Source organism: Chelonia mydas, chromosome 12 (assembly GCF_015237465.2).
Source record: "Chelonia mydas isolate rCheMyd1 chromosome 12, rCheMyd1.pri.v2, whole genome shotgun sequence".
Lineage (NCBI taxonomy): Eukaryota > Metazoa > Chordata > Testudines > Cheloniidae > Chelonia > Chelonia mydas.
This window is the reverse complement of record NC_051252.2, coordinates 10489366-10516731: the sequence shown is the minus strand read 5'-3', so window position 1 is coordinate 10516731 and position 27366 is coordinate 10489366. Positions and strand designations below refer to the sequence as shown.

At 38.1% G+C, this 27366-nt stretch overlaps 1 protein-coding gene across 4 annotated transcripts in view; it reads left to right on the top strand.

Annotated features, from left to right (window-relative positions):
- The window catches only part of NFATC3 (nuclear factor of activated T cells 3), a 137133-nt gene extending 113713 nt beyond the window's left edge, over positions 1-23420 (top strand). For 3 of the 4 annotated variants that reach the window (XM_037877398.2, XM_037877396.2, XM_043526551.1), the window contains 2 exons: positions 14753-14854; positions 19903-23420. In XM_037877398.2, coding sequence (XP_037733326.1) covers positions 14753-14854; positions 19903-20024 — 224 coding nt within the window. In that variant the 3' untranslated portion in view covers positions 20025-23420. The remainder of the gene's footprint in view (positions 1-14752; positions 14855-19902) is intronic. The other variant, XM_037877397.2, reaches the window with a different exon arrangement.
- The last annotated feature ends 3946 nt before the right edge of the window (positions 23421-27366 follow it).

Sequence of the window (27366 nt, the reverse complement as noted above, 5' to 3'; positions counted from 1 at the left end):
TAAGATACTGGTGACATTAGAAACTTCACTGGAGCAATAACATAAGCAACATATTTTCAGAAGAACAATCTCTTTTGCTGGCATAGCTTCCATCCACAAAACTTGCAGTCACATTTTTGTGTGTCCCCCACCCCCCACCCCCCCGTGCTTGTTGTATATGTACTGCACATTAGGTGTAATTCTTATAATTAGAGGAACTAAGTGCTCTTCCTTTGATTTGCACCCACAATTTGTTTTATGGGTACAAAATAAGGGATTAGGCCTAATCCCTTCTAAAAATTTACCCCTTACCATTTAGGAACTCTATGCATTCTTCTCTTCTACATGAGGAATTAGTTTTAAAACACTTCTATTTGGAACTTGTTCATTAGATATTACTGTCTCTTTTGTTATATAACTGAGTTACTTAAATGTAATTTGAAGCCTTTGAAGAATAATTTTAAATTCACACTCTGGAAGAATACAGTTCTAACCCTTAGTGGTGTCAACACTTTATTTGTGCTCCATTTGCAATAGGCTAGATGCTGAGTGAAATCAAACGTATAGGCCTGTTTAGTATCATTTGCCAAGTATGTGGCAGTCGTTTACAGTGTGATACAGACTAGGTAAAAATGCCCCAGTTTAGAAGGACAAACCTAATGCCCAGACCAGTTCTGTTGGAAACTAAAATGTTATCTACATTTCAGTACTACCTTGAAATCTGATAGACATTTGAGCTTAGGCTAGAGCCCAGGTTCTGGGACTCTGTTAGATGGGGAAGGTCCCATAGCTTGGGCTCCAGCCTGAACCCAAATGTCTATGCTGCAATTTTGTAGCCATGCATCCCCAGCCCAAGTCAGCTGACACAGGCCAGTTGTGGGTGTAGAAATACCCTCAAAGGCTAGAAGCTTTTTTAAATGAAAGCTTAAATTCTACAAAAATTGATCGGTAAACCCACCACTTGCCATGGAACATCTACTACACACCACCTGGAAAGGGGTGCATGGATTTGACAAGCCTAGCAGTAGAACCTAGTTAATCTAATTATTCATCCAGACAAAAACAGTGTGCTCCACATCTCAAAGATTTAATAGATTGTAATGGTGAAGTCGGCCTTAACTACTTTTTATAAACAGTATATGTAGATGATACTTAATTGGGCAGTTATAATTAGTAACAGTTATCTAACCATCTTAATTCATCCCCTAATAATTTTCAAGAATTGTTAGGTTGCAAGCTGCCTCCAAGTAATTCATGATAATCAGTGAGTCTGCTACGTATATTTTTGGCATTTGTGTAACTTTTTAGTTTTAAAAAACATTAAAGTACTAAAACTATGGTTATGTAATGTATTTCTTATTGCCTAGAAAACAGTTCTCTAACAGATTGCTCTTAAAGAGACTTCTTAGAGACACTAGATTCTTCAAATTCCTTTAAAAAAAAAATTAGTGCTAGTGAAAGGTTCGAGGAATTAGATCCACAGTTTGCCTCTTGAACAGCAAAAGTACAACGTTTAGGCACTATTGACATTCTCAAAACTCTTGCTCAGTTGCTGTCTAACCCTGTAGGTACCTACATTTCCATTGGTAGGTTTGAGCAAAGCTACCTATGTCCTGATGTTATTTCACCACAAACAGCAACAGTGACTTTTATGTTAATTTACTAATTTGCCATTATATTTCAAGCTCAAATTTTCAGGTTTTCTGTTACATAAAGCATGACTTGTTTTGCACTACAATTTGCTGTGCTGTTTCAGTTGAAGAAAACAGAATTTTAACTAACTACAAAGTTGAACCTCGGTGAAAACAAGGGCTTCTGACATGGTTTGTGAAAAAGTTTAGTTCAAAAATACACAACTGTTAGGAAAATTGCATGTTGCATCTGTCTGACACAAGCACACATCAAGCTCATTCTTTGAAATATGCAGTTACTGAAAGCAGTCACTGAAATTAACATAATAAATTCACATAAGAACTTTCCAAGGGTACAACTGACCTCATCTCCAGACATCAAGAAGTCTAGGTTCAAGGTAACACATGGAATGAGATCAACAAGTTGGAAAAGCATTGTTTCTCGGAAAAGGGTCCTATGCCTGATTCCTGCTCTCCAATTTGTATCTGAAGCTGGTTCAGCTCTTAAGGTGGTTGTTCTAGAAGGCCTAGACTACTTGACAAAGTTGGCTTCTGTAATGTAGTCAACCAGTCAGAATATCTTCCTTACCCTCTGCCAGAAGTCAGATTGATATGTGGTGACAAAACTTGACTTTTTTGAACTTTCTTCTATGGCAAATTCACCCTGTTTTTAAATTCTATGTTCTTGCAAGTGGAAGAATCCCCATTTAGCTGTCCGACTACAGGGGGCTACTTTAAGCATAATTGACTAAGCATGTCTGCAAAATGTTACATTTAGCCCTGGGAGACTAAGTCGCTTAGAAGAGCACGGCTTTCCTTAGGGCTTGTCTGTGTTTTAAAGTTTTGCCACTTTAACAGTGCCAGCAGTTAAAGCAGAAAAACTCCCCAAGTGTAGATTCAGTTACACAGCTATAAAAGTACTTGTACAGATATGGTTATTCTGGTCAGGGGTATAATAAATTATACTGCTATAAGGCACCTGTATACCTGCATCCATGCATGGGCTTTTACTGAAGCTGAGTTGGCAAAAAATCACACCCCTAAACTCCATAGTTATGTTGGTAAAATGTCCACTGTAGACCAGCCCTAAGTGAGAGAGATGCTCCAGAATATAGCTATTTGTGATACATTGGAAAATTTCTAAATGTCTCAAGAAGCCTTGTCATATTCTCCATTCCAAGCAGTTGAAGGGGTTGAAGATCTCTGATCTAATGGTAGAGGTCCAGGAAACTGGGAGTCATCTCCCCAAGGTGGGGTTACTTATGGTTATTTAGCATACATCACAGGCCTACTGTCACAGTCTAGGGCTGTGTGTGCTCTGATTGGCCATGCTGTAGTCTAAAATGTTTGCCTGTGATCACTTCAGAAGGATGTCCTCTAAGAACTGATTGCTATCCCTTGCCCTAGGGCCAGTAGACTTGGGGGTGGCCTCCTCCACTTGGCTCTGTGGGACTCTTTTTTCTCTGAAAGACAGGACCTTTTCAAGGTGTCCAGACACTGCATGTGGGGTACTGTCTTAGTTTCTCTTTTTTCCACTTATGCCTGAGGTTCTCATGTTTCTGAATGAGAATCTGACCCCTCAGTCTTAGCATATTGGTCCCTACCACACCACCTCCTTCAGAACTTGCTCTCTCCACTGGGACTCTCAGAATTCCCTTGCTGCCTAAAGGAAAAACTTCCCAGTTTGTATGAAGAAAGCTAAAGAAATGCAGCTAAAATGCTTCCTCTGTGGAGGAAGGCCGGAGGTAGATCTCTGTTCTCTTGATTTTTTTCCAGATAATGGCAGGCCTTGTTAACTTTCAAAGGGTGAATGTTCACTCGGAAAAGTTCAATCCTCCCTTTGTTCTCTTGGTTGATAAAATAGGTTTTCAGCTGTTATGTTAATGCCTTTTCATCCTCTCCCCTTCTGTCACCCCATACCACTTACATACAAGTCTAAAATGGAAAGAGGTCTGTTTCCAGAAACAGTTCTTGGAGCTACTGAGGAGAATTTCAGAAAAATCCATCAACCTTGATAACTTAAGCAGACTACAAAGCTTTCATATCACATAACCATAGATAGTATAATGGCCAGTTTTGTAGGAATGGTTCAGGAGTGTTTAAGCTGAAATGAATCGTGGTGTGGCAGTGAAAATTGTGGTATTTGATATTGTAAACTAGCTCTTCTATTTCATATGCGTTTTAGATTTACAAACTAAAATGGTTGGGTTTTACAATTGTTTGGAAAAATAACTATCTATTTAAATGTCACAGATTTTGAGCACCTCACTTTAGAGTTATAGCTTTATGCTTAGAATACTGTAGTTTCACAAAACCTGAAAACCATTCATGTTGATGAACTTGTTCTGAAAATAATTAACAAAAGGCTGCTGTTCGTCTTTGAACTGATTTTATAATCCCATTCATCATTTAGGGCCCCTGAAATCCATACAATCAGTTATGCCATTTGTGAACCCGCATTCCTCTATACTGATGACTTCACACCCATCATGCTTATGCAAGCCTAAGAGGGGTGACAAATTGGGTTAACTGTTGACTTTTTCCCATATTGTGCAATTTTGCAAAAAGGTTCTATTTAGAGTATATATCCCAAAGGGTAAAAATAGTATATAGGGCAGGAGGGGAACCACCACTTGCACTGTATGTGTGCATGCTTGCACACTGTACTGTCTACAGCAGGCTTTCATGGTAGATGTGGTATCGCAGGTCGGAATCTGGCAATCTGCATTCAAATCTGCGTTTCAAATCTGGCAACCTGTATTCAAATTATGTTGCATATATCTCTTTGTGATCAAAAATGCATTGACTATAAGAAGGAATTTAAATGCTGAATTACAATTTTATATTACAAATATAACAACTACTAACAGATCTAGAAAAAGCTTCACTTAAATTTTACCTTTTGGAAGATGTGGCCATTTCAAAGCCAACTATATTGTGTACCATTCTAAATAAGGAATGCCTCTGTGTTCCTGAGGACCAGTGTTTCAGTTTTAAAAACATGTGCACATTGGCCATCTCAGAACCATGTGTCATCTGAGCTGGTGAAACTGACAGCAGGCTGAGTAAGTACAAGTGGTTCTCAAGGTCTGTCACAGGTTGACATCCTTTTCTTCCCATTGACTCAAACCACCCTTTTCTGTACACAAAGTCTGAGATCCTTCAGATGATGGAGACAAAGGGAGGGAGATTGCTTGGCTGAAGACAGTAGGATTCAGCATTTGATTTAGTCTTTTCCATATACATCCATCACCCTCTGACACAGTCCCCTGTATGCTCTTGCCCCAGGACAGGTGTCCCAGTTTTTCATCTTGAAAATCTGGTCATTCTAGTTCAGAATGTTTGCAGCAGTGTGTTAAGTTGAGGTCTGCAGCTTTTCTTCATTTTTTTTTTTTTCATTCTGTTAACTTGTAGCAAATTATTAACTTTTGTGGCTTTCCAGTTTACAAGTGTGTCAAATTTTAGTTTATAAAATGTAATAGTCTTTTAGATCATCTGAAACTTAAGCTATTGAGTATTTCTACTTCTGAGTGTGCATTATGTAAATTTCATTTCTTTTTGTGGATTTGGATAAGATATATAATTGTAGTTAATCATTTTTAGGAGGTTATATAAAGTATCATATTTAGGAGGTTGTGTTTAGTATCAGATTATGATAACCTTTTTGCTAATCCCCTTTCACTTCCTTACGTGTTGTATCCTCATTACATAAAGATGGAAATTAGAAAATCCACATCTGTTTTCTATCAATCTTAACTAGATCTCCTCTTAAGAATTTTCTGTGCATAAAATGATGTAGCTGCTTTGTAAGATACAGTCCATATCTAGAGTTCAACTTTTTCCCCTAATTCAGTTTCCTAGAACAGTATTGTGATGAATAATTTATCATCTTTTAGGGGATATGTTCAGTTGTGTGAATGCACTGATGATGATTCAGATCCTTTGCTCTCTGGTCTAGGGATCAATACTATTATCTAGAGAAGCTATTCACCAGCTTTCACAGGCTGAGTCTATACTAACTTTCACAGCATTGCAATAGTAATAGAAAGATCATTTGAATGTATTGGAAAGTGAACACTCTATATATAAAAATTAAAATACAATACATAGTCAACAAATTAGTGTGTGTATATATAGTACATTTAAACTGGGCTGTTACAAAGTGTCATGAATGCTGAAGAAAAATCTAATACTTGAAAATCCTGCTTAAGTAATAATGGAATAAAAACTGCCTCTTTTGGACTAGTGTTCCATAAACTGACTTCTGATTTTGCTAAACATACAGTAAGGCTCTGTACTTTGCAGCCCATTGGGCCTAAGCTTTGTTGCAGGACTTCAATTTCTGTTGTACATGGAGGCTGAATTTACAGTATCTTACTGTACACTGGAAAATATTCAAAAATGAGGTTCTTTACTGACTATACTGTACTAGCATTGTTGATTTCATTTTTTTTAAATTGTGTTGGAATATTTCTTTTCATCTCCTGTGGCTGCCTAAATTGGCATACTTTGCAATAAAATGTAGTGCTATACCCTTTCCTGGTTGCTTTCTGGTAACTACAATGGCTGTTACGAGGGGTTAGAAGTGGGGCAGCGTTAGCAGTTGGCATATGCTGGAATGAAGATGAAGGGGGAGCCTGATTTCAAATTGGGAAGCCAGTATTAGCCAGCAAGAGGTGGAGTGAGAGAGAGGCCAGATAAATGCTGTTACAATTTGTGTATCTCACTTTTTTGTTGTGGGTACAGGACCTTGTACACACAGACTCTAAGGGCTTGTCTCCACAGTGCATTAGTCCACACCAAAGCAGTATAAATTCTAGTGCATATTAGCATGTTACTCACTAACTGGCCCATGTGGACCCTGTTGACGCACACTAGGGAATTTTTAGTGCATGCCAGCAGGGTCCACATGGGCCAGTTTGTCCATGAAATGCTCATTGCTATTGTGCATTGCAGTTCACACCCCTCTGGTGCAGACTTATGCACTATGTAGACAAACCCTAAGACTATATTACTCTAATTAAAAAAAATATATTGTCTAGATGATGATCTAAACCAGGGGTCTCAAACTTGCGGGCCGTATGCGGCCTGTGGAGTTTTCTGCGGCCTGCCATAGGCACCAACTCCACCGGCAGCCAAGCTCCCCTGACCCGCCGTCCCCTCTGAGCACACTGCTTCCCCGCTCCTCCGCCTACCTCCCAATGCTTCCTGCTGCCAAACAGGTGTTTGGTGGCGCTTAGGACTTTCCAGGAGGGAGGGGGAGGAGCAGGGATGTGGTGTGCTATGGAGAAGAGGTGGGGCAGGGGCGGGGATTTGGGGAAGGGGTTGAAATAGGGGCAGGGAGGGGGCGGAGTTGGGGTGGGGACTTTGGGGAGGGGTTGGAATGGGGGCGGGGGAAGGGGTGGGCTGGGGTGGGGCAGGGGTGGGTCCTCATGGAAGGGGTGAGTGGGGGCGGAGGCATGGGGGCTTTAACTGAAGTAATTCTAAAAGTAAATGCATTTTGTCGTTTGAGGTGCATTACTGAGTTTTCATATTTTATTAAAACCCCTGTTTGCATTACAGTTTAAAAAAAGTTAATACATTGACATTTAATAGCATACTGTATTACTCTTCATTTTTTACTATACTTTTGTATCGTTGTATGAAAGATTTCAGTGATGCGGCCCCCGGGCCAATATACTCGTCCTCATGAGGCCCTTGTGGTGATTTGGGTTTGAGATCCCTGATCTAAACCTTGAAATTGTCAAAGGCAGTATGTCCTATATCTTTTTTTTTTTTTAATGGTCTAATGTAACTTGTAAGACAGTCAACCAGGTCCTTCATAGTTTGCTATTACCCTGTGCCCTCTTTTGATCACAAACCAATAGAATCACAGCTGGTTGTTCCCCAGTAGAGAAGGATGTGAGTTAATTATAGCCTGGCCTGCTGCTATAGTGAAAGTTGACACTATAGCACTTGCTAGTTGTGTGCAGTGAAAGACTAAGCTAAATATATTACACTAACTAATCTTACGTAGTTACAGGGACTCTTAGCATACCTACAGCTGTTACTGCTCTACATGTAAATGACAAGTGGAAAGCCAGTATCAGAGGAAACATGCTGTAGTCTTCCCTTAACGTTCTTGAGGATTATTGGTAATCTTAATAAATCCATAAATACAATAATTCAATTAAAAAGTGTAGTTATTTAAAATAAATATATCCTGTACCAAACAAAACATATACCACTGTATTTGCTAAAAAAAGAACTACACAGATTCATTTCAGTTTACCCATGCTACACCACTGACTGTAAAATGTAGAGAATGTGCAGACAGCAAAAGTTTATGCTGCGTGGCCTGCACAGCACCTAGTGAGAGGGGGGAACCTCTCACAAACCACATTATTGGATTCTGATTCACTTCACTGACTGCACTTTTACCTGGGTCTTTGTACCCAAAACAGTGTCTTCAAATGGTCTCAAATAACTTAATTTTATAATGCCTTCACTACCCTAAACAAGTATAATTGATTCTTGCCCTTCTTTTCCCCCTACCTCTGGAAGTTTAATTTACCCAGATGACTGAGTCTTTTTTTCGGTTCAGTGGACGAAGGAATTTATCTCCTAATTGAGGGATAATTTGACATAAAAGCACCACCATTCTTTTAAGTGTATAATTCAGGGGTACCTTATGCTTTTTTTAGTCTCATTTAAGGGAATAATGTCAAATTTATCTAAAATGATATGGAATATTGGAATAATAGTGGAATATTTTTGAAGAAATAATTCCTTTTTGAATCCACTTATTTATAAATTATTTTAATTTATTAACACTAATTGTCAGTGAATATAATATGTGAACTTAAGGTAGAAAACCTATCAGAAATACGGATTTGTAGGTCAATTCAGATCTACTTCTGTAAGTGTACATGGCTTTAATGTATGTAGAACAAAACAAAATCCCTGCACCAGAGTAAATATTCTAAAGAGCTGTTGTAACTTTGCTCACTTTGAACTTTGTGGTTCATGGTACTTGATATCACAAATCCCTAACAAGGGCACTTAATTCCAGAAGGAGCATGACAGGAAAGCCCTTATAAATATAAAATGTGTATCATGTGGTGAGCAATACACAGCACAGTAAAATGCCTGAGAGCTCATTGCTATCAGTGATAGCTCTGCCAGGACACATTAACACCTCATAATCACAATTGTATATAAAACTAATTTCAAAGAGTGTTATCACTGAACAACTAACTCAGTTTAGCCTCCTTTCTATTGGTGGATTGTCTGAGCAGATCACAACTTCCGTATTCATTCATCATTAGTATATACTTTATGAATTGTTAACTCTTACCTCTATGGATTTATTATGCACAATATGCTGTATTAGTCTAAAATCAGGCTGCGTTGATTGGTTGTGAGTTTATCAAAAAATCACATGGTATTGCTTCTGTCTCTTTTCTGAGGTGTGAGGATTTTTCTATAATCAAAGGTTTCAGAGTAGCAGCTGTTTTAGTCTGTATTCGCAAAAGGAAAAAGGAGTACTAGTGGCACCTTAAAAAGAAAAGGAGTACTTGTGGCACCTTAGAGACTAACCAATTTATTTGAGCATAAGCTTTCGTGAGCTACAGCTCACTTCATCGGATGCATTCAGTGGAAAATACAGTGAGAAGATTTATATACACACAGAACATGAAAAAATGGGTGTTATCATACACACTGTAAGGAGAGTGATCACTTAAGATGAGCTATTACCAGCAGGAGAGCGGGGGCAAGAAGAAAATCTTTTGTAGTGATGATCAAGGTGGGCCATTTCCAGCTGTTAACTGGAACGTCTGAGGAACAGTTGGGGGAGCGGGGGGGAATAAACATGGGGAAATAGTTTTACTTTGGGTAATGACACATACACTCCCAGTCTCTATTCAAGCCTAAGTTAATTGTATCCAGTTTGCAAATTAATTCCAATTCAGCAGTCTCCCGTTGGAGTCTGTTTTTGAAGTCTTTTTGTTGTAATATTGCGACCTTTAGGTCTATAATAGTGACCAGAGAGATTGAAGTGTTCTCTGACTGGTTTATGAATGCTATAATTCTTGACATCTGATTTGTGTCCATTTATTCTTTTACGTAGAGACTGTCCAGTTTGACTAGTGTACATGGCAGAGGGGCATTGCTGGCACATGATGGCATATATCACATTGGTAGATGTGTAGGTGAACGAGCCTCTGATAGTGTGGCTGATGTGATTAGGCCCTATGATGGTGTCCTCTGAATAGATATGTGGACACAGTTGGCAACGGGCTTTGTTGCAAGGATAGGTTCCTGGGTTAGTGGTTCTGTTGTGTGGTGTGTGGTTGCTGGTGAGTATTTGCTTCAGGTTGGGGGGCTGTCTGTAGGCAAGGACTTGCCTGTCTCCCAAGATTCGTGAGAGTGATGGGTTGTCCTTCAGGATAGGTTGTAGATCCTTGATGATGCTCTGGAGAGGTTTTAGTTGGGGGCTGAAGGTGACGGCTAGTGGCGTTCTGTTATTTTCTTTGTTGGGCCTGTCCTGTGTATTAGGTGACTTCTGGGTACTCTTCTGGCTCTGTCAATCTGTTTCTTCACTTCAGCAGGTGGGTATTGTAGTTGTAAGAATACTTGATGGAGATCTTGTAGGTGTTTGTCTCTGTCTGAGGGGTTGGAGCAAATGCGGTTGTATCATAGAGCTTGGCTGTAGACGATGGATCGTGTGGTGTGGCCTGGGTGAAAGCTGGAGGCATGTAGGTAGGAATAGCGGTCAGTAGGTTTCCGATATAGGGTGGTGGTTATGTGACCATCGCTTATTAGCACCATAGTGTCCAGGAGGTGGATCTCTTGTGTGGACTGGTCCAGGCTGAGACTGATAGTGGGATGGAAATTGTTGAAATCATGGTGGAATTCCTCAAGGGCTTCTTTTCCATGGGTCCAGATGATGAAGATGTCATCAATGTAGCGCAAGTAGAGTAGGGGTGTTAGGGGATGAGAGCTGAGGAAGCATTGTTCTAAGTCAGCCATAAAAATGTTGGCATACTGTGGGGCCATGCGGGTACCCATAGCAGTGCCGCTGATTTGAAGGTATACATTGTCCCCAAATGTGAAATAGTTATGGGTGAGGACAAAGTCACAAAGTTCAGCCACCAGATTTGCCGTGACATTATCGGGGATAGTGTTCCTGACGGCTTGTAGTCCATCTTTGTGTGGAATGTTGGTGTAGAGGGCTTCTACATCCATAGTGGCCAGGATGGTGTTTTCAGGAAGATCACCGATGGATTGTAGTTTCCTCAGGAAGTCAGTGGTGTCTCGAAGATAGCTGGGAGTGCTGGTAGCATAGGGCCTGAGGAGGAAGTCTACATAGCCAGACAATCCTGCTGTCAGGGTGCCAATGCCTAAGATGATGGGGCGTCCAGGATTTCCAGGTTACCCCTCTGGAATTCACAGGCAGAATTAATATTTAAGTAGTATAAGTGTTTTACGAATCTTAAACCTTTTCCTTTCTGGGCTTCCCAGGCCCTGGCTAAGGCATCATTGTTAAAGAAAATATTTTTAAACTAGGGGCTAAGGTTTATTTTCTGTCTGCTATGTTACTTTTGTGACTGAGATAAATTAATTGTATGTCTGTGTGCATAACCCTAGTTGCAAGTGTACTCTGATTGTTGTCTGAACCATTTAGTAGGCTCTGTACTAGAGTTTGAGGTTCTCTGTCAAGTTTCATAGCCCGTTTAAAAAAAAAAATACTTGGATGTGTATACTAAAGAATGCAAACTTAAGATTCTGTTTTCTGAAAGTTTTAATACAAGTAAATAAATCATACAAATGTTCATGCAAAGCAAATGCAGGAGTTGGATACAGCTACAGCTGAAGCATTTTTTTAATTTGAGCAAATGCTGTCTGAAGAATGTTTTTGTAGGATTCACCCAGTCCTCAAGTCAAGATTTTCAGTGGTGATTTTGAGTACAGTACCTCGGGTTTTTGTGCCTGACTTTTCAGAAAGTGCTGATCACCCATCAGGTCCCTATATTAGGTACTAATCACATGTGAAAATCTTGGCCCAACTGAATAGTAAAGAAACAAATCAAAAACAGACACATGTCTCCCACTATTTTCTCTGGGCTTCTCTACCGGTGGAGTTATTCAGGAATAGCTATTCTGGGATTATGATTATTTCTGAATAACTCCATGTATGGACACTTATTCCAGATTAAAAGTGCCTTGTTCTGGATTATCTTAATCCAGTTTGAAAGTGTCCTGCTAGATTGAGGTGAAGCTATTTTTATATCCCTGCTTATTCCTGTGAGTGGTGATCTTTGGGGAGATCTATTTTTTTCCCCAATGGGCCTGAATTACCTCATACAACATTTCTGGTAAAGTGTGTTTACCATACATTTTTTTCAGCTAGTCTCTTTCAAGTGTTTGATTCCAAGATCTGCTACTCATTTTAAAAAAAAAAAAAAACCATAACAAAAAACATTCACTATCACCTGAACATAGGAACTATCTTGCACACATTAGAGGATCAGAAATTCCAGCTATTTCATCATAAAAAAGAACAGAGAGGCAAGACCCATTTTGGACTTCAGATATCAAGCCAAAATTCTGGATATTAGACATTCTGAATTGTCCCCTGGGTTGATGGCTGTTAGAACAAAGGTGCAGCCACAAAACTTATTGCTGTGTTTTTTATATATTGCTCAATCACATAAGAGGCTCCTCTAGAGTATGTTGGATACCCGGCAGTTTCCTCCTCTTTATCTTGGCCTCTAAATATTTTTTCTAAGGTGTGTTGGTAGTGGTAATGGTCACCCCTCAACAGGGTTTGTGTCATTCCATACCTGAATGATTGGCTCATCTGACCAAAATCACAGAGGCTGGCACAACATAGCAGGGATCTTGGTCCTGTCAAGTTCTTAGGATTAGTGTTTAATCAAAAGAGAGTTTCTTCACATTATTGCAGAAACCACCCACTTCTGCATTACAGCTGCACAAAATCAGGACTTATCAGAGGGAAGATGAGAAAAATTTGGACAATAGAGAATTATCAAAGCTAAATCCACCCCTTCTCTGGACGTGATATGCTGTTAGTGTCTGACTTCCATTCTACTCCAGGGAACTTCAACAGCTGCTTCCTTTGTCTTCAAGGAACAGGGAAATCTTGGACTTGTTAGGATCCCTAAAACAGAGAAGTGGTCTCACAGTAAGAGAGCAAAATTCTCTCAAAGTTTCACAGACAGTCCTCCTTCATATCTCCAGCAGACTTTCATAATGGACATTAATGTTTGGGGCACACTCTGTATCAGTGGCAAACCAAGCAGTATACTCATGGAGAAGAGAGTACATATGAATATATGGAAACAGAGAGATGGCAAGTTGGCATTGACTTCTCTTCAGGATATGTTGAGAATGATGGTGTGAATATTGAGATTGTTAACATGGTAGTAATTTCTTAATTGCCAGGGGAACAGAGAAGCACATTCTTCAGTAAACAGTGCTCCTTTGTTCTATGCATAGAAAGTTGTTTAGAGCTCTGCCGGTGATGCATCCGCATGCACTCTAGGCAGGCAGATGGTATTAAGAGAGAAAATCTCGTTGATAAGGTGACCCAAACAGTGTACCTCTCTACTCAAAAGGTTGGGATAGTGTTTGTATTCTTTAAAAAGTAGAATGGGTGTTTTTGTTTTGAAAAGATCAAATTGCTGTCAGCCTCTGCTTCAGGAGGCTTTTCATAAGGGTCTCTTACCTACCCCATTGAAAGCTTGAGCCTCGGCCCCAGCATGCTTCGCTGTAGGGGTGCTCCCTTTAGTCTCTTGATTCCTCAAGGCAATTTTCTGCCTTAGGTCCCAGATTAGCATCCCTCTCCCTCCCTGGATTCTTTGATTTTCAAAGGAAAGATCCACTTCCCTAGTGGTCATGTTCTCCCACCAAGTGGGTGAGCGAACACTCTCCTCTCACTAACTAGACCTGCTGTTTCAAAAGAACTAGTGGTCCTCTGTCCTTATCCTTTCTTCCTAAAAGTTGCATGCATATTTTATTTGAACAAGAATAATACCTGTCTGAGCTGCTTCTTCAAACTCAGAGTTAGTTACCCAGGGCAATTATAATTCATCTAAAGCAATCTTCCTAAGCAAGACTTCTGAAGATCATGATAGCAAAGCAGATGCATGCTAGTATTCAAGAATCTAAGCCAATAACATAGTAGGCACTAGCACAGTATAAATACATAACTAAATAACCTGTCTGAACTGAATCAAACCACGCACACACACCCTTTACAAATTTTACAGCTAGCTTAAAAAAACCCAACTTGGTACTATTTGTACATCTGCAAAACACTACCAAATGAACATGCTGGAGTTGGCTAATGCAATATTCTACCCTTAAAGAGCTCTCTTCTGAAAGGATAAACGGTACTGAGCGTTTTCTCAATTTATCCCTGTCTCATCTCAGATATTAACATTTCTTGACAGTTCCTTAGGAACTGCTATTCATGCCATAGTTGTTTGTCTGTATTACTGGTACCAGGATCAGTGTCAGTTTCCTGGTACTTAAATTTTGCTCTCTGTGGCCTGGCTGGAGTACCACAGATGTGAGGAGGATATGTTCAGGAAAAAGCAAGGAGATGTTTCTTCAGATAGTCTGATCAATACTGGGTAAAATAAATTATTTACTGTAATGGATGTAATCCTTCTTCGAAGTCAAAAGAATTCCTAATTTCTTTGTTTTATTCTGAGTTATTGGCTGCCTCTTGCCTGGACTTTTCAGGGAGAAGGAAATATTTAGTGGTTTGTGCTGGTGTAACTAGACCACAAAAAGCAAATTAGGAGGTTAAAACAAAAACTTGACTTTGGACATGATTATTTTAACTGAAAACTTTCACAAGGACAAGATGCAAAAAACTTAAAGTTACATAGTGGAAATTTGGGGTGCTACCTGTTAGGTAATCAACCTTGTTTAATAAGATATTAATTTACAAAGTGATATTCACCTCAAAATACGCTGTTATCTTGAATGAAACTGGGTACTTCATCTGACCTGGCAAGTCAGTACTATTACAAAAAAAAAATCAGTGAAATCCACTTCCTGATCGAGTGAACTGTGACTTCTTGGTTTAGGCCAGTCAGTAGTTATGTCTGTCTTCTTCTCTGACACAGACAATTTTATCTCTGACCTGGAATACCAGCCATCAGGTTCAGCAGAGAAATGGACTCAACATTCAGCATTCATGTCCAACTCCTGTGTGGAAAATCTAGAGGGTGAGTCTGTTTAAATGCTTCAATGTTTTATATTGGAGCACAAAAGTAAGGAAGGGAAAAATGTTGTGGTAGTTCTAATATCTACAGATGAAAAATGATATTATAATAACTAAGTATGACTATAAATAGGGACGTGTATTTATTCTGTGATTCACGGATGTGGAATTTTGTGTAGAATTTGTCCTTTGCTGCAGAATATTGTTCTGGAATTTAAGCTACAGTTTTTAAGAAAAATCAATTTCTGGACTTTAAGCTTACAAAGAAAAGCTTGATAATGTGAACCAAATGTGAACGAGAGGTATCATACAATTAGGTAAAACAACTCGATTTAAAGAAGGGATTTGAAACTGCTGCAGAATCTAAGGAAACAGTCTAATTTGCTGCAGAGAGCACAAGGCTTGTTCTTTTTTGTTGTCTGAGGGTTTTTTTATTATTTGAGTAGAGCAAGCAGAGTGTGGCCAGAACACCCTCTGACTTTTCACTGATATATTAAGTCTCAAACTTTTTTTTTTAAACATAAAAATTCTGATTTACTTAATCTTAAATTAGGTCTAATTTAAGATTAGTAAGGTTGAATAAGGTAAATTGGAGATCCAGCCGAGGTATCAGGATAAATTGGCACTTCATAAATACCTGGCTAGTTGAATGTACTGTAACTGGGGGAAAATGTTCTGCAGTTGCCTTAGAAATCCATCAGTTTGCTCCCTTCATATCTATAAAATAAGAATTGTACACTATGATTGTTTGTTAAATGTTGGCAGTATTGTTAATACTGGAAATAGGCACATGGTAGTTGATCTCCCTTGTGCTTTCTTCTTCTCATTTTTCCTACATATGTATATGCATAAAATTCTAATTAAAAACCTTTTTTTAAATTCTCAAATTTGTTTTCTAAAGTAGCTTGTATTCTATCACTGGACATTCAGAAGTAAAGGTTTGTTAATTCAGGATTACAAAACACTCTACAAAATAAAACCGCTTCTGAGCTCCATTTTAGTCCAGTTACAAACCTACGGAGTAGTACTCAATCAGTACATAATCCTAACCTTAACCATGACAATATTAAGGTTCTTCAATGAATATTTAAAGAGAGAAACTACACTAAGTTAAACATTTAAAGTTTTGTTTAGTTATACTAATGCCTTAGAAACCTGAAAGTGAAATAGGATTCTAAATTTAATTTTCATTTCTACAGTCCTCCATAGACCTACTACCACAAGTGTTAACAATATTAAAACTTGTCAGTAAAGCAAGCAGCTGGAATTCAGAATAACACAAAGGAAAAGCAGCATGCATTTGTGTTAAGATTTTTTTTTTTTAGAAAACACATTTGGATTCAAAGAGATGAGTAACAGGGCACACAATGCCTCTTGTCATTTTTAGCTTAGATTAGTGGAATATGTTCCAGTACTTAATCTTAAAATGATTCAGAAGCTGGAATGGTTGCTGATTGTGCACTTGGCAAGTGAGGTGTACTATAGAGTACACAACACTCATGCTCTGGACCTGCACTGTTTATCAGAGAGATTTTATCTAGATTTTAAGGTGGTGGTGTGGACCTACAAAGCCCTAAATTGCCTGGTAATAGCCTCCTGAGACACTACCACAGTTGCAGTTAGTGGAGGTATTAAGGCTAATATTCCCTTGAAATAAGAGGAGTCACCAGTCAAGGCATTCGCAGTAATATTGCTGGGATTCAGGAATGCTTTCCATTTCATAATTAGAATAGCTTGGATGTGCCAACTTTCAGGGCATGGTGTAAAACCAATTTATTTCATCAGGCCTCTGAAGAGAGGTAAGGGGACTGAGATACAGGTTGCTGTATGAGGGTGTTAACATTATGTGCAGCTTCTTAGTAGAAAGGATTAATTTATTATATTGTATTTTGGTTTTGTATTTTTAAAGCATTAGCAGCGAGCTCATGACAAAGATTTTTTTTAAAGGAAAAGATGAAGTATTGTCACAAAATTTATATACTGTATATAATCGACATACATAGATAGTTGAGGAATACTTTTCTTTATTTTGTCAAAAACATGTCCATTCTGTATCCAGAGATGAATGTGCCTCAGCACCTATTCTGCTGTGCAGAATGTATTGTATTGTACTCCTTGAGTAGTTTCAGCAAATCCTTCTTTATTCTGCCGTTATAAATAATCCAGCCATCACCACAAACATTCTAAATTTAAAATTTCTGAAATATTGTGATTGTTTTGGTGTGCTTAAACCCCAGTACCAGACTGTTCGTTACCACCTAGTTCTCATGGCGGTTCTCATTTAGCCACAATTTTTTTGATTAAAAAAAGGGTTGTCCACAAAGTCATTCCCAACGTATAATATCATGTGTTTCTTGTGGGGGAGATTGTACAGGGTGACTGACACATGCGACTGAAAATTTGGGGGGACAAAGGCTGGCTTCCTTCTGCAGTTACTATTAAGGTTTAATATGTGTGGTGCTGATGGTGGTAGAAATGCGAAGGTATGAAGCTGAGTGAAATCAGCAAATAGTCTCAAAGGAAGCTTTTGGAAACTACACAGTTATTTTGATTAACAGCAAATTGCTAACTCATCTTGGATTAGTTTACTAGTTCAGAGCTTGCTAATAAAGCTGTCATCGTGACAATTCTTCCACTCCATCCATCTTGTAGAGATGAATTTACTCAGCAACTAATCTTTCAATAACGAAACATCAGCAATATGAATTAAGTCTACATAATAATTTACAAAGCAGGTAAAAAGGAATGTTGTGTGTGGTGCTCAGCAAAACCTTTACCATTCAAACTTCTTAATAGTGTAATGAGTTGGCATATTAGAAAAATCCATGTACTACTATCCTTCTCTTGACTTCATGAAGCAAACTGACAGTAGGAGTTTTTGATAAACTATTGATAAAAATCAACATTTGACCTTAGTGCTGCCTTCCTGAAAAGAATATTTTCTGAGCTGAAGCTAACTCTTGATTTCTCTGGAACAGATTTTTAAAGTTTGCATATTTTCCTACTGAGAATTTCACAGTTCTAGGTTTTCCATTTACTGAAAGAGCTTCGAGGAGTCAAAGAACTACTGCATGAAGAGGACCGCTTTCTCTTTTCCTTCCCCATCCAAAGTGTTCCACGAAACCTACATTAGTTTTATTTATTTTCTATATATAAATTACCTGGTTTTTAAAAAAAATAATAAATATATGAGATACATAGTGCCTTTATGCATTTCAATCCAAGATCAGGCTTGTATGCTATATTGTTTTTAAAGTCATAACAACATGGAGTAAGCAATTTCAAACAGAAGTGAATTGATATATCACTTTGCGGTTTTTTACTTTATAGCCTACTGAGTTGCTAAAAACCATGTTATTTGAGTATCAGAGGGTAGCCATGTCAGTCTGTATCCACAAAAACAACGAGAAGTCCAGTGGCACCTTAAAGACTAACAGATTTATTTGGGCATAAGCTTTCCTGGGTAAAAAAAAAAACCACTTCTTCAGATGCAAGCCTTGTCACTAAAAGCTGTGTCGTGTAGACAAGCCCTTAGAGTGCCAACTTCACAATGTTTTGGAGCCTTCATGGTTTATTTTAACATTAGTATAGTTTTATTACGAGTACTCACTAAATTATTTGATTTTGTCTGTTTTCCAAAATAAGTGTAGTTTGTTTTGTGCTCAGATTTTGTATGCTTTTTCTGTTGTACCCCGGGGTTGGTGTAGCCTGGTCAGTTCCAGGATATTGGAGACAAGCTGGGTATGGTAATCTGTTATTGGACCAATTTTTGTTCGTGAGAGAGACAAGCTTTTGAGCTACACAGCACTGCCAGACCTTGTTTTTCTGTTGTGACACTTGGAATATTACAAATCCTATATTGTTTGTGTATTGGTCTGAATCTGTAAGACTTTATTGAAATTTGCCTATTTAAAAATAAATATTTCTATAATAGTTTCCAAACCCTGACCTCAGTTATATCATGTAGATTCCCGGGGGTCAAAATAACACACATGAAGTTTTCTGGTGTTGAGTTTTATGATTATATTTCAGTGCTGCTTCTCTCTGTAAACTAATGTCATACTTTGGGAGTATACCCTGCTGTTCTTACTAAAGTAAAATTCAAAGTGAAGAAAAGTGAGGGAAGAGAAACTTGTCTAGAGCTCACTATTTTAGAAATGCCATAATTTCAGATTAAAGTTTTTCAAAAATGAGTTGAGAATATTAGTGTCAAGTAAACTATCATATTCCCTCTCAAACTTTCAGCGTAACAGTCAGTTATATTGGTGCCTATACCATCCTGACATTGTAGCCAGTAAAAAGTATTGTTTAATCGCTTTTAATTATTTCTATCATAATGTCTTTCTAACAACAGCTTGGAAACTAGTCTTCCAGTTGAATTTAAGGCTCTGTCTGCTAGGCTTATATTTTATATCAGCCCCCAGTCCTTCCATAATATAGAGACAAATATTTGGGGGAAGGGGATTTTTGCTATTAGATGATTAGTTGTAGTAGCTCTCAGACTTAAATGAGAAGAGGAACTAAAATAGATTTACATGCTTGAGAGGATAGTGCATTGACTAAAGTCCAAATTCTGAGGAAGTTCTGTAAGTAGAAGTTAGCTTAAGACCCCCAAACTATAGTTAATGTAGTTTGAGTTAATTGCTGTCCCTGGTCCAGTGAGGCCTGCAAGAGGAACAACTGCATGGGAAAACCTGAACTGTACCTGCCTACACAGTGCCTCTGAGTTCTTTTTAGTCCCTTATTTCTTTAAACCCACACAGACTCAGTTTTTTAAGTCATTGTCTTAGGGGTGTTTCAAAGCTGTCTGTGGTATGAATGTAGTGATACAAATATGCTTTAATTTTCATTTGTTAATATTACTGATATTTTCTGTTTCACCTTCTGCTACTTACTGACTGCATCTCAGTTTACAGGGTTGATAGATTTTCAGAAGGGTATACTAATGGGTATTGCACTTCTGGAAAAAGTAACACCCAGCCATCAGATAGGTATATTTACAGTAGCTGTAAGTTATAATTGTATAACTTTTCATACTTTTTATTTTTTTAGTGAATGAGATCATAGGAAGAGATATGTCACAGATCTCAGTGTCACATGGAGCAACAGTGGCTGGCCAATCTCCACATACATGCCCTGGATCTCTGGAGACAAGAATATCGGATGGAGTCTAAAAGCAGCTAAGCTTGCAACTAAATGATCATGAAATCTTTCAAGTTTTCTCTGAATATTTCTTCATCCCCTTCTCTTACCCGCACTGTGCTTCCAACTCTTGTGGCCTTTTATAAACTGGAACAATGGATCCTTGCATAGCCCTTTTAGTGGGTTACATTTGATGTAGAGACCGAGCATTCTAATTCTAGTTTCTCGAGTGCTGTAAAAGACTGAGTAAGTGGACACAAAGAAGCAGGACAAGATATTTTAACTGTTTAAAAATTGAGCTTTGCTGTTTTACATAGAATACTTTTATATTGTAAGTGCTTAAAATGTGTGGAGATGTTAGTTTTGCTCTTATAATATTCACAGTACTGAATGTGGAGAAAAATTTAATACACATCTTCAGTGTGCTGCTCTTTCCCTTAGAAGAAGTAGTAGAATTGTAATTGACAGTTTTGTACACCTTGGTCATTCTGAACAGCCTTTAAGCTTATTGTTTAAAAGATAACTTTTTATAATGAAATCTTCCAGAGGCAAAAAAAACCAACCAACCTGTCATCTTAAGCCAATGCCTTGGAAGCCACTGTGTATAAAAATACTTTAGTGTTTTCTTTCTTTGATTCATAGGAAGCCAAGCCAAATGTAGATCTGCACTTCTTTATAAACTGAAAATGTTATTTGATAGGCTGCAAAGAGACCATTCCATCATTGAAGTGTTGGGATAGAAATGACATTCCAAAATTTAACTTTTATAACTATATGGATAATCTTCCTGTACTTTGTTAAAACAGGCTCCTTACTGAAATAGCTTTTTCATAGAAACGATACATTTGTAGTCAAATTGAAAAACTAGGATTTTGATGTAAAGAACCTTAATTTCAAAGCCATGTTAGATAAGGGGGGATTTTGATATTTGCAGAGGATTTAATAAGTGTGTTATCCCTATGAAATAGTGTTTTGAAATACACCAATCTTCAGTGGCTCTAATATTTTCCATGCAGTAAATCATTTGATTACATCCTTATTCTATATGTTCATCTGCCTAAATCATGCCACTTTGACATGGCAGTTTCTTAAATTTGAACTATGAACACTTACTGCTAAAAAGAAACTTACTATGAGTGAGGGCGTTAAAGGAAATACATTTGAGTAATTTGCCCGTAGTTAAAAGGTAAATTTATAAAGCAGAGTTTATTTCAGAGGAAAATAGTGTATGAGACAATGACTGTGGTATTAATCCCTTACAGTTTGTATGAAATGATGCATTTTCCTCACCTACCCACTTCATCAGATAGTAATGTTTACACTACATGGCTTTTAAAACCTCAGGCCTCTGATTAAAAACCTAGGAAAGGATCTGAAACTGCCGATTTAGGCGACATTAAATATTTCCCAAGAGGTTGTAGTTTACAGGCCTATCTGATGTGGAACATACAGGGTATACAAAAAATGAGAGAGATTCATATATAGCAAAGTAAGATCAGAAGTACACTTTCATACTTGAAATTGGTTTTAGTTCAGATTTCTGTTCTTCTGTTGAAATAACCATTATTCGTTCTGGTTCCAATGAAAAGCAAATATATTCAACTTTGATTATAAGGGGATGATTACATTGAATTCAGATATTTGAGGGTATTTTCATTGCAATCAGTACATGTACAGGACATGCCCTTGTTTTGGAGAAATGAAGCTGTTTTGTCTATTTATGTTCTTAAGTTACAGTAACACAAAGAAAGTCTTAAATGGACTCCATTATTGAGGTCATTAGGAATAAAAACCCACTAGAGTAAATATAGGTTTTGTGGTGGCACATGTATTGGCAGAGCAGCAGGGGGAAGTTTACATAGAACCTCTTGCATATGAAATACCAATGTGCTATACATGTCTAGATGTAATGTTCTAGCAATACTGTTAACAATATAGAATATATCTTTGTATTTGTTGGATCATGGAGCTTTAGAAAAGACATACATTTGAAAAGTTGGTGGAAATGGAACTTCCTTGTAAGGAAACATGCATTTTTTAAAATGCTACCTAGGACTACCATGGTGGTAAATTTTATTTAATTTTTTTTTTTTCGAATAAGTTAAGGCCACTATACAGGTCAATTCATTTCTGACAAGCTATGTATTCTGGGAAGCTAAGCATCCTTTCAGTTAATGTACTGTACCTTAGTGTAAGTGTCTCTCAAAATAGTTATTTTGGCAGTTCTATCATTTGAAAAGAATTGTAACTGTCCCTCAGGTGCTTCTTTAGTTACTATCCCTACTCATATTAACTTTAAACGTGCTAAAACACTGAAGTGTTCAGAAATACAGCAAGTTACATTTTTAGAACACTGTTTAAATCACTGTAAGCTGTGTAACTGTCTTTAGGTTGTGTGCTGGTGCAAGGTGTGTTCCAATTTTCATTTAATGTACCGGGTCTGTTGAATTAATATTTGTGGGAGGACTCTAATTTTGAGCTTTTCATACTTGTGTGGGTTTTGTGCTCCTAACGACTGGTACAGCATCTTCTCCTTGCAGGTCCTTTGAGTGAGTAGCTGGAATTCATACTGTACCTAAAATATGCGAGCCCATACAATCCAGAGTTGCTATGCACTAAATCTTCTGATGCCTTTAAATACCTTGATGCCTGTAGACCTAGAGATGCTTTCCTATTTAAAAAAAATATAGCTTTTGGATACTAAAGCAGTTTTTGTATTTGCCTTGTAAAAGCTTCAGTACAAGGGTCTTAATTTTATTTTGGCTTGTGTGATACTGTAAAGACTGTTAAAAGCACACAATCTCCATTGGACTATGCAAATTTAATTTTACAACAATACCTTGTGACTTGATAATTTGTTGGCATCCACTTTCTTGCCCTTCCTCAGTCCCTGCTTTCCATACTGATGTTTAGATTTTAAACATGAAGGAAAGCCTTAATAGTAGTCTGTCTTCTATGGAGGATCAATGTTAAGAATAAAGATTGAGAAGTATTTGGCACATTAGATGTGGGCCTTGGAAAAGTAACTTAAGTTTCTGAATTTAACCACAAACCTGGCAATCTATTAAATCTTATAATTATATCAGTGGAACTGCCATCCTTTGTAAACCAAAGAGAAAAATGACAATTTTGTTCTGATGCAAACAAAGCTTTGAAACTCTATTTTTGATACACATAATGGATGTCATTCCTTGAGGTTTGGAAATTGTTCAAATTGAAGTTTTATATTTAAGAATATGGGACAATAAACATTGACTAAAGATTAAGTTCTAGATGTTTACAGAGCCTTGTATTGTAATTTCATGTACATTTTGTATTTTAAACATTTTGTAAGTTATGATTGCAGTGCTATTTGAGAAATACAAAGGGAAGAACTTGTATTTTAGGCTCTTAAATCATAGTGTTGAAATAAATAAGAAAATACATAATGTGTCACTGTTTATTGAAATATCACCTATGTAAGAGTTGAGTAAAATTGTTTTTAATCCACTAGTCTTACACTGCTGGACAGCTATGTTGTACTGCTATTTGGGGTACCAAATGGCTGCATATTTTGGTACAAACTATCCCTGGACTGAAATGGCCAATACTCTTGCAGTTCAGAGTGAATTAGCCTTGGTAAAGCATAATGGGAGAGTACACAAACTGCTGGTTAATGCCACTAATAATTCAGGTGCTTGAGTATCAAGCTCACCCAGTTAAAGATGTTTCCATTTAGAATGAAATTATGAAAGTCACTATTGTACCTTTTTTTCTCCAGGGTAAACCGTAATCTTTCATTCATAAAATTATAGCCTTATTTGCTGTCATTAGAGGCAAGATGTTTTCTTCAGTATTTTATCAAAAGGTGGTGAATATTCAATTTCATGCATCAGTTCTAGCTTTTGTGCCCCCTCTCTCCCCCCAGCTCCTGATTCCACAGCCACAAAAAAAAATGGCTTGGTTGCATGTAAGGATATTAGAATAGGACTAAGAATGCCAAAGGAACATACATCCAGCGTATTAAAGTGCGTTGAATTGTTTGTTCACATCGCCTGTTGTGCAGAGTGAGAGGGGAAATACACAACATGATTTATCAGCACTGAATCTGCTCTGCTTGCAGACTTCTGTCCTCACACAGGTTTCATTCTTCTGATTTTGATTTCATCCGGAAATCTGATTACGCCTGAATTTATACCAAAGAGAAACCAGATGTTGCTATGCCAGATGCCAAGAGGTGACTGACAAAGGGTGGGTGGAACAATAGTAGAGCATCTAAAAACCTGAAGAGCCCAGGACTAGGTTAAAATTAGCCATCACTGTGTAAACACTAATAGTTGCTTCAACACAAGGAGAGAAGCAGTTCTAAAAGTGACAGTTTGAGAACCACCATTAAAATATTCCTAGACCTTGTGGAAGTCTGTATCTAAATGACAGACACTGGACTAGCACTTGTTTTGTTATACTGCTGAGGTGCTTATGTTACTGTGGTGACAAATGCAGTATAAAAACAAAGTAGTGACCATGTCAAGAGCTTGTAAGCAGGCCAGCCCCCCACCCTGAAGCAAATACTCACCAGCAACCACACAACAACCCAGGGACCTATCACAGATATTTAGGTCAGAAGGGACCATTATGATCATCTAGTCTGACCTCCTGCACAACGCAGGCCACAGAATTTCACCCACCACTCCTGCAAAAAACCTCACACCTATATCTGTGTTATTGAAGTCCTCAAATCATAGTTTAAAGACTTCAAGGAGCAGAGAATCCTCCAGCAAGTGATCCGTGCCCCATGCTACAGAGGAAGGCGAAAAACCTCCAAGGCCTCTTCCAATCTGCCCTGGAGGAAAATTCCTTCCTGACCCCAAATATGGTGATCAGCTAAACCCTGAGCATATGGGCAAGATTCATCATCAGCCAGATACTACAGAAAATTCTTTCCTGGGTAACTCGGATCCCACCCCATCTAATATCCCATCACAGGCCATTGGGCCTCTTTACCATGAATATTTAATTACCAAAACCATGTTATCCCATCATATCATCTGCTCCATAAACTTACCGAGTTTAATCTTAAAGCCAGGTAGATCTTTTGTCCCCACTGCTTCCCTTGGAAGGCTATTCCAAAACTTCACTCCTCTGATGGTTAGAAACCTTCGTCTAATTTCGAGTCTAAATTTCCTGGTGGCCAGTTTATATCCATTTGTTCTTGTGTCCACATTGGTACTGAGCTTAAATAATTCCTCTCCGGTATTTATCCCTCTGATAGATTTATAGAGAGCAATCATATCTCTCCTCAACCTTCCTTTAGGCTAAACAAGCCAAGCTCCTTGAGTCTCTTTCATAAGACAAGTTTTCCATTCCTCGGATCATCCTAGTAGCCCTTCTCTGTACCTGTTCCAGTTTGAATTCATCCTTCTTAAACATGGGAGACCAGAACTGCACACAGTATTCCAGGTGAGGTCTCACCAGTGCCTTGTATAACGGTACTAAAACCTCCTTATCCCTACTGGAAATACCTCTCCTGATGCGTCCCAAGACCGCATTAGCTTTTTTCACGGCCATATCACATTGGCGGCTCATAGTCATCCTATGATCAACCAATACTCCAAGGTCCTTTTCCTCCTCCGTTACTTCTAATTGATGAGTCCCTAGCTTATAACTAAAATTCTTGTTATTAATCCCTAAATGCATGACCTTACACTTCTCACTATTAAATTTCATCCTATTACTATTATTCCAGTTTACAAGGTCATCCAGATCCTCCTGTAGGATATCCCTGTCCTTCTCTAAATTGGCAATACCTCCCAGCTTTGTATCATCCGCAAACTTTATTAGCACACTCCCACTTCTTGTGCTGAGGTCAGTAATAAAAAGATTAAATAAGATTGGTCCGAAAACTGATCCTTGAGGAACTCTACTGGTAACCTCCCTCCAGCCTGACAGTTCACCTTTCAGTAGGACCCGTTGAAGTCTCCCCTTTAACCAATTCCTTATCCACCTTTCAATTTTCCTATTGATCCCCATCTTATCCAATTTAACTAATAATTCCCCATGTGTCACGGTATCAAATGCCTTACTGAAATCTAGGTAAATTAGATCCACTGTGTTTCCTTTGTCTAAAAAATCTGTTACTTTCTCAAAGAAGGAGATCAGGTTGGTTTGGCATGATCTACGTTTTGTAAAACTATGTTGTATTTTGTCCCATTTACCATTGACTTCAATGTCCTTATCTACCTTCTCCTTCAAAAATTTTTCCAAGACCTTGCATACTACAGATGTCAAACTAACAGGCCTATAATTACCCAGATCACGTTTTTCCCTTTCTTAAAAATAGGAACTATGTTAGCAATTCTCCAGTCATACAGTACAACCCCTGAGTTTACAGATTCATTAAAAATTCTTGCCAATGGGCTTGCAATTTCATGTGCCAATTCCTTTAATATTCTTGGATGAAGATTATCTGGGCCCCCCGATTTAGTCCCATTAAGCTGTTTGAGTTTCGCTTCTACCTCAAATATGGTAATGTCTACCTCCATATCCTCATTCCCATTTGTCATGCTACCATTATCCCTAAGATCCTCTTTAGTCTTATTAAAGACTGAGGCAGAGTATTTGTTTAGATATTGGGCCATGCCAAGATTATCCTTGACCTCCACTCCATCCTCAGTGTTTAGCGGTCCCACTTCTTTCTTTTTCTTCTTTATATGGCTATAGAACCTTTTACTATTGGTTTTAATTCCCTTTGTAAGGTCCAATTCTACTTGACTTTTAGCCTGTCTCACTTCATCCCTACATGTTCTGACCTTGATAAGGTAGCTTTCCTTGCTGATCCCTCCCTTCTTCCACTCCCTGTATGCTTTCTGCTTTTTCTTAATCACCTCTTTGAGATGCTTGCTCATCCAGCTTGGTCTACCACTCCTGCCTATGAATTTTTTCCCCTTTCTTGGGATGCAGGCTTCCGATAGCTTCTGCAGCTTTGATTTAAAATAATCCCAGGCCTCCTCTACCTTTAGATCCATAAATTCTTCAGTCCAATCCACTTCCCTAACTAATTTCCTTAATTTTTGAAAGTCAGCCCTTTTGAAATCAAAAACCCTAGTTGCAGATTTATTTTTGTTAATCCTTCCGTTCAGTTCGAACTGAATTAGTTCATGATCACTTGAGCCAAGATTATCCCCTACAACCATTTCTTCTATGAGGTCCTTACTACTCACCAAAACCAAATCTAAAATGGCATCCCCTCTAGTCGGTTCAGCAACTACTTGATGAAGGAATCCATCAGCTATCGCATCTAGGAAAATGAGCCCTATTATTATTACTAGCACTCGTCCTCCAGTCTATATCTGGGAAGTTAAAGTCTCCCATGATCTCACAGTTTCCTTTAGTATT